Source organism: Thamnophis elegans, chromosome Z, assembly GCF_009769535.1.
Source record: "Thamnophis elegans isolate rThaEle1 chromosome Z, rThaEle1.pri, whole genome shotgun sequence".
In the NCBI taxonomy this organism is placed as follows: Eukaryota; Metazoa; Chordata; class Lepidosauria; order Squamata; family Colubridae; genus Thamnophis; species Thamnophis elegans.
The window spans coordinates 77,059,861-77,075,291 of record NC_045558.1 but is presented as its reverse complement, the minus strand read 5'-3'; the positions used below and the strand labels follow the sequence as shown (position 1 = coordinate 77,075,291).

At 34.7% G+C, this 15,431-nt stretch overlaps 1 protein-coding gene across 1 annotated transcript in view; it reads right to left on the bottom strand.

Annotated features, from left to right (window-relative positions):
- CNTNAP2 (contactin associated protein 2) overlaps positions 1 to 15,431 on the bottom strand; it is a 984,443-nt gene that overhangs the window by 801,335 nt on the left and 167,677 nt on the right. Inside the window, 1 exon segment of the mRNA XM_032235887.1 lies at positions 9,224 to 9,417. Within this exon segment, the coding sequence (XP_032091778.1) occupies positions 9,224 to 9,417 (194 nt within the window).

Below are 15,431 nucleotides of genomic sequence, written 5' to 3'. Positions count from 1 at the left end.
CTCCCTTTTGCTTTAAGGAGTGGCATGGTGGCTCAATGGTTAAGATGCTGAACTTCTTGGCTGGAGAGACCCAAATCCACATAACAGGGTGAGCTCCAGCCCTTGATCCAACTCTTGCCAACCTAAAAGTTCAAAAGCATTCAAATGATAGTAGATAAACAGATTCCACTGTGATGGGAAGGTAACAACAATCCATGACAGCTTGCTGGCCACATGAGCAGAGGTCTTGGACAGTCTTGGCCTTGAAACAGAGATGAAAACTGCCCCCTATAGTCAACAATGACTAGTGGAGTAAAATCCTGCAGGGACTCCTTTAACCTTTTGTTTTATAGTGTTAGTTTTAGACTTCCATCAAATAAGAATATGTTACATGATAGTCACTTCTCAACGTAATGTACATTGGGGAACAGTTGGTTCAGAAAATCTTCCATCAGTATTTCTATTAAAATGGGAAAAATAGTATATCTAGGCTATAATTTGAAATATGAATTCTGGACAATTGCTATTACCCATATACCACTGAACTCGCCAACACATGTGATATAACCACAAGAAGACTGAAAGCGGTCATGGAGCTAGTTTAAGGTAACCAGCACCATGTACATTTTCACAAATATTAAAGAATGTCTTCTGTTTCTTTTGAATCACATTAGTGTTATTAACATTCAGTTTGGTGTTTTCTGTCTCTTGGTTCTTTCTTCTGATTATATCATTAACAGCCCTAATAGACTGGATAGCAAACAAACAAACAAACAAACAAACAAACAAACAAACAAACAAACTTAAGACAGTAGAAACTACCAAGAAGTCATAATCAACTCAGTAGCAAATCCAGCAAGCCAGGTGTTTTTTAAATTTTTTTTTGCATTTGCATTAAGTAGTTAAGGAAGTATTAAAATTAAGGCATATTATATTAACTAGTAACAGAGTTTCTGTTTTCTTTTTAAGGAACCTCCTTTGAAGTACCTTACTATGTGAATTCCTTCCACTATTTTCCAAATTAAAGCTAATGGTTTAATTTAACAAACATTAACATCTTGTAACAAATATGAAAATCTAGAAAAAAACTAAATATATAAGAATATTATATTATTTAAATTGTTTCAGGATTATGTACTTTTGATTCACATATCTATTTACATAGATTATTAAAAATAATTTATTTAATTCTATGGCAAATATGCCTCTTTTTTAATTAACATTTTGTTGTACCTAGAGCTATCCACAATAATGTTTAATAAAATATATTTGTGGTGACATACATATATTGACCATTTCTGTAATCTACATTATTTGACTTAACTGAACCTAAAAATCTGATTTTAAGATACATCATTTGATGCCTCAGTCATTGCTACTTAAAACAGTGAAACCAACATACATTTTTCATGAAAAAGTAATTCCTATGAAAATGCACATTTGAAATCATTTATGTAGGATAGATTGGGGGGAAAGAATGGCTCAGCACTTAAACACAGTGACAATGTCAGCTGGAAATCTGACAGACTGAATTCAAGACCTGAGTGCTGTGCAATAAAGTGAGCTCCATTACGTGCCCAATTCTGCCCACCTAGCAGTTCAAAACCATGCGAATGTGAGTAGATAAATAGGTACCGTTTCACTGGGAAGGTAATAGCATATAGTCATGCTGGTCACTTGACCACAGAAATATCTTTCAGATAATGCTGGATCCCTCAGATAAGAAATGCCATCCTAGAGACAGACACAATGGTGATAGGGGAAACTTTTACCTTTATGATAGGTAGAGTTGAGCTTCAGAGTTTAGTGAACTAAGGAACAGATTTTCTGATACTTGAGGAACCATCTCACCAAGCATGAAATGCTCTAATCTTTGCTACTGGTTCAGAACCTGGAGCGCACATAGTTCAAGACAATGCAAATGAAGGAGGAAAAGAAGCATCAGTAACTTTTTCACAGTAACTGTGTTGATGTGAAAGTTGTGTGCTTTGTTCTATTTCTTCAATCACATTATCATTTATCCATATGGAAGATCCATGGAGACAAACATATTTAAATTAAAGCAATGTTCATACATTAGTATTAATTTAGTTTAGCTGTAGTTTTGCTTGATTGTTGCTAACTGTGTTAAAAGAAACTTCTTTAATATTTATCAGTTTTCTCCAATCTGGTACTATCAAATGATTTGAACCTAGGACATATGCTTCCAGGATTATCGGAACAATAATCTAATATTTCTAAAAATGAGAAAATTGGCTAATATTGGAATACAATGCTCAAATAATAAATCCTACTCAACCTAAAACATAAAAACAATTCAATTTTCCTCCTTATTAAAACACAGAATTTAACAAAATATATACTGCAGGTAGTTTGGTGTAGTGCTTAATACATCTGGCTAGAAACTGAGAGACCATGAATTCTAGTTTTGCCCTAGAAACAAAACTGACAGCCTTGGTCAGGGCCTCTTTCTCAGCCCTAGGAATGACAAATGACAAGAACCACAACAACAAAGATCTTGCTAAGAAAACTACAGGGATTAATCTAGGCCAAAAAATTATTTGACACAAAAATAGAATAACTATGTCAATCTAATCTAATGCAATAGCATGGAATAACAATGGTCATGATATGTTGCTTCTATTAAAAAAATATCCTTGTATTTATATTATATTTTCCAAATATATCATTTGGAGAAAATATAAAAGGAACATTGAGATATAAGGATTAGCTTAACAAATCAAGGAAGGGTTCTTAGAATAGAAAGGGTGAAAAATTGTGGGGGGGGGGGAGTTGTGAGTTCATTCCCATTCAGGACAGGACATCCTTTATTTCATGTCCTTTTCACCATTTGAATCAAAATTAGACAGTATAATTCTGTCAACTTTTAAAATCTTATAATTTGAGTACAAATAGTTATTCCAGAGGAAACCAACAGTGTATAGAATAGGAGCCTCATTAATCTTATTAAAAATCCAAGAAAATATGGATCAAAGGAAAAAGATCTACATTCACCTTGAAACAACTCCTCTTTCCTCTACATCATTGTCAGATGTTTGATCTCTTTTTCTAATGCATACAGAAGAGGGTCATTTCAAACATTTGTTCTACCACAAATTTTTATTTTAACAATATTCTTTTTAATATATATTATTTCTTTCTTTTTCTGTAAGAGCTGTCCAAGGTTACTTTAAACATATGGGAATGATTATTTATTTAATTACACAATGAACAGAATAACATTTTAAGCCACTAGGCTTGAAATTTTGGCCTTGAAAAACCTAGAACTATGCCACCTACTATCTGACCTAAGCTTAGTACACAAAATTATCCGCTACAACATCCTACCTGTCAATGACTACTTCAGCTTCAACCGCAATAATACAGGAGCAAACAATAGATACAAACTCAAGGTAAACTACTCCAGACTTGATTGCAGAAAATACAACTTCAGCAACAGAGTGGTCAATGCCTGGAATGCACTACCTGACTCTGTTGTTATATCCCTAAACCCCCATAATTTTAACCTGATTGTCTGCTGTTGACCTCACTCCATTCCTAAGAGATCTGTAAGGGGCATGCATAAGTGTACCAGTGTGTCTAATGTCCATGTCCTACTGTCCGCATTCATTCATACCTATTTACTGTATTTTTATTTATGTTTACACTTATACCTGTTATCTTTTACATGTTTGACAAATTAAATAAAAAAATAAAATAAAAATAAAAAAATCTTAACAATCAGGAAATGGGCTCTGTCACACTTGGGCTCCCTGACTTTGCCACAACCTTTTCAAGGCCTTATACAAGACAGCAAGGTGGGTTGCCATGATCTCCAAGGGGTTGATGGTCAAGCTACAGAGCAGAAAAGGGTCTCCTTCTGGGTCTTGCAAGTCAATGCCTTTTAGTTAATGAGACTTGTATCATATTCTTATTGCTGGGATGTATTATTATTATATTGCTGGGATTCTATTATGGATAGAAATAACCAGGAAGGGACAGTCCCAAACCAGAAGGGGCTGAACCAGACAGTCTATTTAAATGGAATGTAACCTCTTTGAAAACTTGCCTGGCTGATAATTTTCACAAATAATCTTGATATTGGAATTTATGAGTTGTACGAGAAATATTCAAGTCTACGAATTTTGAAACAGTCCAACTGAACACATAAGTGCATAGAAGTACAAAATATGTCAACTAAAATAATAATAAGCTATGAAACCATAAGATAAAGAATTATTGATGGACAAAGTAACAGGAAGTAGGACATGAATTTTCATGACCAAGAACTAGTCAAGGACAGCTAATGTTGATAAAAATTAGTTGGTTGGAGTCCAAATTTTAAAGTAAAAAAAATTAAAAGTTAGGTAAGTAATGTCTGTGTTCATGAATAGAAGAGGACTGTTAGTATCTTGCTCTTCTCACTCTTCCAATTTTTGGAAGCAAGGAACTGAGACTTTTCTGTTTATATTTGTTAGGAAAATTATATTGACTAGCAATGAGTATCTCTGAGTAGTTGTGCTGAAATTCAGAAATATACCAAGAGGACAACCAAATTCAAATATGAGTCAAAAATGTAGGGAATTGTTGTGATGTACAGTGTAGTAATGATTATGCTCACTGGAGATAAAGCTTATAACAAGAAGAAAAAAACATTTACTGAGTTTTCATCTCCAAACATGTTCCCAGACTGCTTTTTTTATTATTCATCTCCTTATTTCTCAGATTTTGTCTCCTGGCTGTCATTTGATATTAAACTGATTTACTGAAAATATTGCTGATTGCTGCAATTTGACTTTCTTTTTTTATTTCCTCATTTAAACTGAGTTAGCAAAGCAATCGCTGTGCTTATGTAAAGAAGGAGCAAAGAGCAAGAGTCATATAAACCCTGATATTGCCTGAATATGTATTCTGTAATTTAAAAATAATGCTCCCAAAATACTGTGCCAAGAAAAGCTGAATGTCATATTCTATACATTATGAGCAGTTAGTGTACCTGCATATATTAGCTCAATTTGCTTAATTTACTAGATTTCTGCAGGCAGCGTCAAGGAGAGAATCAAGGATTTGGGCAATGAAAAAATATATTCAAACAGACTGAAATCATATTGATCCTCATTACTGGCTTTGGATATATATTTTCAAACTTATATTCATTTCACAGAACAAACACAGCAGTCTTCATCATGCTGAAGGCTGGTGTGTTTGCTCTGTACTAATACTCTCCAATATAATAAGAGTAGCTTAAAATTTCATCTGGTACCAAATTCTCTCTCTTCCCACCCCACTTCTCTCTCTGTCATTCCCTCCCTCCCTCTCTACTTCTCTTTCTCCCCCTCTTTCTATCAAGATTATAGGAGAAGAAATAAATAAATAAATAAATAAAAATAAAAATACAAAAAAAACCAGTATTAAGAAACTAGTAAAGGTTCTGTTCTTGCCTCCCATTTTACCCCAATAGTTGCAATGAACAATTTGTAAGCATCTAGACTTATTTCTGATATCTATTTCTCATCTGCTGTCATTTTTAAAATCTGCCTTAGAAACCATACTTAAAATATATGAATTTTCCCTATTGTGCAGTGAATAATATATATGGAAGTAATTCTTGCTAGAATTATGCACTGTGGTGGTGCAGTGATTACAATGCAGTATTGCAGGCTATGTCTGTTCACAACCAATTTGATCCTGACCAGTTCAAAGTTGATTCAGATTTACATCTTTCTGAAGATGGTAAAATGTGGACTGAGATTGTTGGGGACAATATCATGAGGTTATAAACTGCTGAGAGAGTGCTGGAATGTATATAAGTCTAAGTGCTATTGCTATTCATTTAAGCTGTGAAACCATACAATTATTTGTGTCATTGCTGTGTATATTTCAGGTTTGGTTTTCCAATCTGATACCAATCTGATTCTAATCTGATACCATCATTGGAAAAGAGATTTATCAATTTCTTTTCCAATGATGGACTGAGTTTGTTGCCATCAATATGTATCTTAATAAATTGTACTGTTTCTTCCCAATTTCTAGTTTTTATCTTTATACTAGTTCTTAATAGAACAACTCCTGTATTAAACATTATTCTATTTTTATCCCTCATATCATGCCCATTTTCATATCTCCACTTTAATTGACTTCTTGGCACATCTCCCATACTCCTCCCTTGGGGTCTTGTATCTTCTTGTCTCATTCGTTTTTGATCTAAATATTTATTCTATTTCTGTTACTTGTTCACTCTTTCAAGCCTTCAGTACACCTTTCAATAATCTTTTCCTCTCTTCAGGGATGTCTTTCTGTATAGCCCCTTCTATTTTTTGATCTCTTGAAATGTAATTTACCTTTTTAATTTCATCTTTTACTAACTCTTCTTTTTTATCTTTTGGTATCATTTGTTGTCTTTCCTCCCCTGTCCTTTTCTCTGTGCTTCTTGTGTTTAATGATCATTGTTTAATGTCATTTGCTCATACATTTCTGGTCTCATAACTACTTCATGTAACAATTCTTTTATCTCCCTATGGTTCCTTGTCATCATTTCCTGGGTTCCAAGGAACACCAATAATATTTCTTTTAATAATACATGTATTTTCTTCTGCCACATTTTGTCTTATTTTAATAAATCTAACAGTTTACTCAATAATCTTTCAAAGTCCTACTATCCCAATTATTCATCACACCTAGATAGCCAATATTAGAGCAATTCACACAATCACTCCATTAAATAGTCTTTTTGTTTCAAAACTCCAAGCTGTTTCACACTCTCACACTGTCCAGCATATTTGTAATCCTCAAGGTTCTGAAAGTTGGATGTTTTCACAGTCTGTCTCTAAGTACTAATATAATCAGTTTATAGGTGTTATTTTGTGTATTCCAAATAATCTACCCAAGATATAACACCTTTCACTTCTTTGACTTTCTTCAGTTGCTGAAGAAGTTGCCTTCCTGGCCAGTAGGTGTCACTGATACTTTTTTCCCTCTGCTTTTGCTGGAAATACATTGTCTCAAAAAAAAAATTCCAATAATTTTCCAAAGTTCTTCAAATCAAGATGGTAATTAAAATATAATCCAGAATTTTGAAACAATTTAGGTTGCTAAAAACTAGTCAACCCAGTCTATCTTTTATCTTTAAAATTACTTCTGTCTACAATTTCTTTCCTTTCTTTTCCAAATCTGACAGTAGCTCCAGATCTTAATCACCGCTATTTACCTCCATTGAGTTCCACTTTCCAAAGGGGAATGCTTTAGGGAAAATTCCATGCCAAAAAAGTTAGAAAAGTTCTTATCCAGACCAAGCACACTGTTACAAAATCTTTCCTTTCTTCTCTTCCATTTCAACTGTCACGGCTTCAGTTCAGCCATAATGGCAGTCTTCTCTTCTGCTGTAGGATATCTTTCAGTTGAAGGATATTTTCTATTTTCCCATTAATGCCTTGCAATAGGTTCTTTATCGCTCTGTGATTCTTTGTCATAGTATCCCTAATGCTTTGAAATATCAACACCATTTATTTTGAAATCTCACTAATTTGCCCCTGATGGAGCATCTTGGCTTATTTTAGTAAGTCTCACTCTTACTCAATAGGCAAAAACAATATATTCAAGTCCAATGTTACTCCTCAGAAAATTCAATAATCATAGTTCTTTACATCTCAGAATTATTAATCAGTTCCATTTAAGTAGTCCAGGCAGCTTCTACAAATCAAAGTCACTTTACTTTACTCAAGAGTCTTCCTTATTCTCACAATAGAGTCTCCAGTAATCATAAAGTAGATAGCTATAGAACAGTAAGTATCACCGCACTTACTGGTGTTTATTTCTCTTATCAATGCTGTTGATAAGAATGCTGTTTATTTCTCTTATCAGGAATTTTCTCAGGTTTGTAGTTGTATGGTATATTTTTCTTTCACCAGTAGATGGTGCCCTCAGCTTAGGTTTCACCATTGTTTCAAATGTGATTAATTGATTAATTTAATTTTAGTTCAATTTATGGAAACAAAGTCAGCTAATCAAGTAGATAGTTCCAGCATCTTGTAATGTCTTTCCAAAACAATGGCTACCCAGTTTAAAAATCCAAATTTCTATGTTTTAAAAAGTATTTAACTTTTCTCTCTTACTTCCTTTCTTTTGGGTATAGGATTTTTCTCTCTATGGTTGTTCGCAAGTTTAAGAAATAGTTCTAAGTGTCTCTTTTCCTGGATTTTCTTCTTTTAAAGTTAGGGTCTAAATAAAAAAGAATCTTCTCACCCAGCTCTAGTCAATGTTCATCTACATCACTTCTGCACATTTCTTTGTTGCCTTGGCTGTCCCAGTTTCATAGCAGCCATTATGGCTGCCTCTTCTCCTCGTTGATGATGACAGGAGAAAACCCCTGGGTCAAGCAGGAGAGTTGCTGCTCTCCACAACCTGCACAACCCCTACGGGGTGTCTTTAGCTCCTTTTGGAGACCTCCAATGTGGATAATTCAGCACTATAGCATGGAGATTCACCCTCCAATCTCGCCAGTCAGAAGTCTCCAGGATTTTTTTTAAAAGATATGATACAATGGTTCTGAGATAACATCTGCCAACTCCTTCAGAATTCTGGGATTTAATGAGGAGTCCTTTTAATACAGCTCAACCACATGTACTTCAGTTCGGGGCATGCTGAATTGTCCTCTTCATTGGCATTTGAAAATTTTCTGGGAAGGCATGCATCTAAGGCATTTCTACTAAAGGGAAAGAGTCCACTTTAATAGGATTATTAGAGATGTCAAAACATGAACCACACTTTTGCACTTTGAACAAACATCAAAATAAATTATTTAGGATCAATCAGGAGGGATTGACTCCGTATTTTTTGCATATCACAACAGAAATCACCTTGATGCATAAGGTTCATCAACTCCTTGATCATTTTCTAGAAATTTTATCAGATGACTTGATCTGTGTGATATGATATGAAACAGGGAGGCAAACCTATTTTTATCTGTGTTCTCTATTCTGTGAATCATTTAATAAACTTCCATAAATTAAAACCTTTTTTTCATACATTTAAATGAATCCCATGTGTACTTCCATTGCACATTGATAATAATGCCATCATCACATAAATTAAAGATTATTGAATAAACTACTATTATTCAGAAATAGATGATTCTATTTGATTTATGGAATCAAAACATAAATTACATGGTCAATCTGGATATACTTTTAGGAAATTTCAAGGAAGAAATAGTATAATTAAAATGCATGCATTACAAGTAACTTACCCAAACATTTCCATCTTGGTGATATGGCTTCCAATTTCTCCCTGTATCACTGTAAAGCATTCGGTACTGAGTTACCCAGTCAGAACTACTATATCTGCCTTGAGTAGCAATTGAGCTGATCTGTTTCCTATTGCCAAAATCAACTTGCAACCACTGGTAATGATTACTTTCTGATGGACACCAGCCTCCAGCACCTACAGAAGTAAAAATGATATTATTAAATTTCTAATATGATATTTACAGAAAGTGATTCTTTACTGAGACGTATCTAAGTGAAAACTCATTAGAACTTTCCTCTTTTGTTTCCATTTTCAGTATGTAACTAAAGTATTTCAGATGAACTCCAAAGCAGCAAAAGTCAACAAAGGTAGGAAACAATGCATGCTCTGAGAGAAGGAGAGAGACTCTCAGAGTATCAATATGTTTTGTTTGATAGTTAATGTCAATTCATGAAAATTACCATCATAACTTGAGTGGCATTCTGATGTCATGTCAATTCCTCGGAGAGGAATTCTAGTGTAAAGAAGAAGAAGAAGAAGAAGAAGAAGAAGAAGAAGAAGAAGAAGAAGAAGAAGAAGAAGAAGAAGAAGAAGAAGAAGAAGAAGAAGAAGAAGAAGAAGAAGAATGACAGCAGTTATATTTTCATTCCTGCTCCTTTACTGATAAATGCTCCATGGAAAAAGCTGTTTATAAATTGGAAACAGGAATTTTTCTCACCCAAACTCATATTGACAACCTGAAGTTGCGCATACTCTTTAAAATTTCCATATGACTGTGATATATCACAGAGGTTTATCAGCCATTGAAAGATCATAGGATTGTTTTTCCTTCTATAAGTAAATAATGTTAAAGAGCTTTGCCAAATTTCCTGTAAAGGACAGTGTTTCCAGCCTTGTAGATTTCTACAGTAACTTTTTTAAAGCAGTTAATAGGTAATATCGAAAAATGACTTGCCAAGATAACACAAATTTAGTGTCCTTTGAAAAGTATGGCAAATCTCTCGCCTCCTGATTCTCCTTCAGAATAATAGACTAACAGAGTTGGAGGTCTTTTAGTCCAGCCCCTGACTCAAGCAGGAGTTCCTACATCATCAACCCCCAAATTAGGGAAGATGTAGTTAAATTATTTATTATTTATGATGAGGGTAGGAAGCCTCTTTCTTAAGAGCTTTTTCTTCCTCTTTCTATGTTTCCTTTCTTTTTTGTTTTATTGAATATTTTGTTCTCTTTCTTTTAAGTTTGCATTATTTTTTACTATTATAATTAAAACTTTTAATATTTTTTTTAAAAAGAAAATCATCTACTTGAATGATCACAACAGGCAAAATTCAGTTGCAATTATACTGTGGTACCTGTCAGCCTACACTTACTCTTTCCTTACAGTGAACATATCTTTTCAATTTGTATAATAATTATATGTCATTTATGATTTTAATTTAATCGTACTAAAAATGACTATCATGAGTAAGAACCAAGCAACTTTATAGGCATTTAATGACATCTTCTTAGTAACTGTCAAATTATAATCATTTTAAAGTTTGACCAAATTATCCACAACATCCCTTGTCAGAGTTCTCCAGCATGACAATGACAGCTGATTGATTCTTTACTCCCTAATTAAGCCACTGTTTCAAATTAAGTGGGAGGGAATAATAGCAACCACATCTGCACTCTCCAAAGCACTATAGCATTTATTAAAATATATAAGCTTCAAAAATTTCATAGGCTACTAATAGTATATGTCCTACTGCCTGATCAATGTTTTATATTCAGGTTACATTAAAAATGAAACTATCAACATACTGTTTCATGAAGCTGCATTGCTCATTCCAAGAAAATCATCCTACAGAAAGCATGAGCAAACATTTCAGCTATCGATTGGGAATCTGGGATCAAGCTATATGGGGGGAAAACTTTATCTGTCCTCTTTCCCAACAGCAGCATCTTCATACCCCATAAAAGATGGAGGGGCTTCACAAAACAGATTAAGCTGAAATCTATAGAGTAAAAAATCCAAAATTTTGAGCAGAAACACTCTTCTTTTTTCCATTAGTGGTAAAATAATAGTGGATAGTTGAAAAACTGGCTTTATCAGGAATAGCTTGATAACTTTTCAGCAATTAATTCAATTCAATTTACTGTGGTCAAATATCAGTATGAATAATGAACAAATAACATTTCAGAGAGAATTAAAATACAATTATGATATAACCTTACTAACATCTACTAACTGAGATATGAACTTTATTAAATTATAATGTAAACACTATAATGATATTAAATATGGTAACAGCTAAAATTATAACAAAGAAAATAAAGGTATATGTCTGTTGAGATTCTTAGTCATCCAGGTCATGGTTGTCCCAAGGGACTTTTTCAAAAGACAATTGGACTTTCTTTGTTTTTTTTCTCTTGAAGACTTTTTACTTTTCATCCAAAAACAATCTTCAGTTCTGACTGAATGGTGGGGAATGGAAGGACTTTGTGCTAAGATTCAGATGACTGCAAGGAATAGAAATCCTTTCATTCCCCATCATTCAGTCAGAACTGAAAATGTTTCCTGGATTAGAAGCAAAACATCTTCAAGAGAAAAATAAAGGAAGTCTAGTTGCCTTTTGAAAAAGCACCTTTGAGACAAAGTAAAGGTATCTAAAATTATTATTATTAGTAGAGTAAAAATATTTATATTGGCCCAGAAGATACTGGATCTTCTCTGCTACTATACAAAACCTAGGTACATGTGCTGTAACACAGGGTATTTGTCTGTGAGTCTGGCAGGCACAGTGGCGGTGGGAGTATGAAAATGGGAAGGTCCTAACCTTCTTACTGCCCACCCTGACTGCCACCACTTCTGTTTCCAGCTTCTTCTGCTCAGCGCTTTGTCAGCAAGGGCAGTGGAAGTATGGAAATGAGAAGACACTGTATGGTATCAACTTCCTGCTACCTGCCCCAATATGCACTATTCCCATCCTCTCACTCGCCCTCCAGCTGCCATGAGTTGTCCCTGCAGCAAGTAGGCCATATGGAGTTGTCTTGCAGTGACTTGGTGGTAGTGATTTGGCAGAGGTGAGTTGGTAGTGGTAAATCGTCCTAGACCCTCGATCCACAGCTCCTCTGATGAATTTAGGTTGCACCCTTTCAAGAAAGGTGAAACACGAAACTGAGAGGGCACAACTAGAGTCCCATAAGGAAACAGAGAAAGAGGCTTAGCCTGAAAGAGGTTAAGTATGTCTGGAACATAATATCCTTCCTTGGATTAGAAAAAAATAAGGATGATATTGGGAAATCTTTGTCTAATAATAGCAGAGGATTTGCAGGATTTTTTCCTCAAGCCGGTGGTATTCATGATTACTCTTAAACACTATATTTATTCTAATTTTTAATTATTTAAATTTCATTAATTTTCTATTATTAGATTTAATTAGTGCTTAATAAACTTCATGTTCTCAATAGTTTCGTTAAGAGAAGCAGACCCCCACTTTCCCCGTGAAGAGGGGGGAAAAACACTAGGAAGAAAAACAAATGCCTTGCCAGCATTCCTAATAAACTTTAATATCATATCAATCATCTGTCCATCCTGATCAATAAAGCAAAGGGTGGCAATATCTGTTACTGAATGTAAGATGCCCATGACCTCTTAGTAGTATTTGAAGTAACTATATTTAAATCATAACAAGAGACATCTCCCTAGAAAGAGTTCCCACTAGCAAAAGTGTATTTAGTAACTTTTTTTATTTTGACTGACACATAATAATCAATTGTGTTTTCACTATCTGCGTTGTTTCTACTTACAAATGAAAACATGGAAAGAAGAAAAAAATATCATGCAGTCCCACAGCAAAGGAGAAAACACATTCCTCAAAAGGATTAAAATGCCACATGGAATACTCCTATCAAGAAATTTCTTGTAGACACTTATATGGATTTTTATAGAAAGAGCAGTAATCTAAAATGTTTCTAGAGGAAACTAATTTTGGCAGCAGGGATTTGAATAAATTGTGTACTTACCATAGTGAAACTATAACATCTGAAAGGAACATTAGGTGAATTTGTATGTGTGGTGTTTAAATAGTTATTGGCAAGGGTTAGAATGGAGACAGAGTTTGCTATCCTTTTGTTGTGGATAGATTCACAGGAATGCCTTTCTGATAACTTCTAGTAGTTAACAATTCACAAGAGAACATATTATCCAATAAAATGCAGATAAGATGTAGAAAAAAGGTATATATGTTGCCTCATCAACTCTCAAGACCAGTTACCAAGACTCAGTGGATTAGTACCATCAAATTGTATGCTGGAGGATGCCAATAGAGCCTCCTGGCAATCCCTACTATTACCATAACTCAAACCAGTGAACTGATACACACTGTAACTATACAGATGCTTGGCTACATGATCAAAAGAAATAGCAGTACATACTCCCATCACTTGGAAAATAAGATTAGGGCCAAAGATCAAGGCAACCTGGAAAGAGATTAGTCAACTGGTGGAATTACAGAAGGGTATGAAAATTAGTAATAAAACTCAGTTACTGGAAAAATACAGTAGAAAAAAGCCTGACTTCATCTGAAGCCCTATAGTCTGCTAAACATAAGCTCACAGCACTGTGACCAAGCAAAGGAGATACACTAGCGAAGCAGAAGCCAAAAAGATAAATGCTCTTCTCTTTTAGAAAAAAACATCCAAAACATATTTCCAACTGCAATGCATCAATTCACTAACAGCCAAAACTGAACACTACTGGAAGAAAATATGGCAGAAAAAGAAAACACAGAATGCCTGTTCAAATTGCTGCAGGGTCTGAGAGTAGACTACAGCAGTTATCCAGAACAGAAACCAATCACCATCGCAGTAACAGAAATTTAACAGTAGATGAAGAATTGGACAGTATAATGTACTGGTTAAAGAAATTCTTAGCAATGCATGAATATCTAGCAGCAGACTCCCATCAGACTGGCTATACTGAGGCAGGAGGGGGCTGCTCAGGTAAACCCACCCAGCCCCAGTAAGGGCAGGTACCTATAACATGCTTACTATAACGCCATATTAGTTTTGCATTTAACCTTGATACACTCATTCCTTACTTCCTCATAAGTATTACAAATATTACTGGAACTGTGTGGCAAGATACTGTACAAGGATGGGCACAGGAAATCACCGTAGGTGTAAGATATTAGAACAGAGAAGTTACAGAAAACTTGGTATGAAATCAGCACTTTGCCTTCCTGTTTTTGATACTTTTGTGTGAATTTCTGCTTTTGTATTTTTCCAAAATGTACTTCCCTGTTCTGAAAGGGGGCTTTTACATTTTGTATGAATACGCCTCTTTAAACGCCTTCTGATTGATGAAGTTTGATTTAAGGTATAAAATCACTGTCCTGGGCATAGCCCTGACAATTCTGATTTTGGTGTGTGAACACACTGAACTCAATGCATCAATAAACCTGTCTCTCTTGCACCTTTGTGGTCTCGAGTCCTGTTTCTTTCGTAAGTAGATTGGGCAAAAGCCTCTATCTGCTGCAACAATACAAGGAAGGAAAATGCTGATCATGAACCGCCCCCCCCCCAAGGGAAACGCACCATCAAAGTACAACCAATGATTGACTGTAAGAAAGCCTATGGTCTAATGCTACAAACATGAATGCCTGTGAATGTCTGGCATTATACAAAGTCAACAGAATGCTAGAAACCTTCCTCAAGAATTCAGTGGAATTATGGAACTCAACTCAAGATAACTCACACAAGTGACCATCAAGTATAGCAATCTCCAAGGAACTATCCCCACTACAGCTCTACATGGACTTCAACCTCCTTGGCCAAATAATTACAAGGACTGATAAGGATACAAGTTAAAAAGTGGAATTAACATCAGCCACCTCCTCTATATAGATGACATCAAGCTACATTGAAAGAATGAATGAAACATTACATCACTAAAACTGACAGAGATTTAAAATGAGGACTTCAGATTGGACAACTGCTATAGGAAGAGAATTAAGAAAAGGAAAGTAGTTTAGGTGATGGAATGGAATGGTCCACATAGCAGATATACTGTCAGTGTGAGAAATCATAAAGCAAGATAGTTCAAATGGATACAGGTTTACTGCATACCAATACTCTGAAAGAATCTTAACTACTAATCATAAAAGCAAATTGATGGTAGATAAGAATCAATGGAATTCAAGGTGGGTTGGACTTAGATCTCTTGT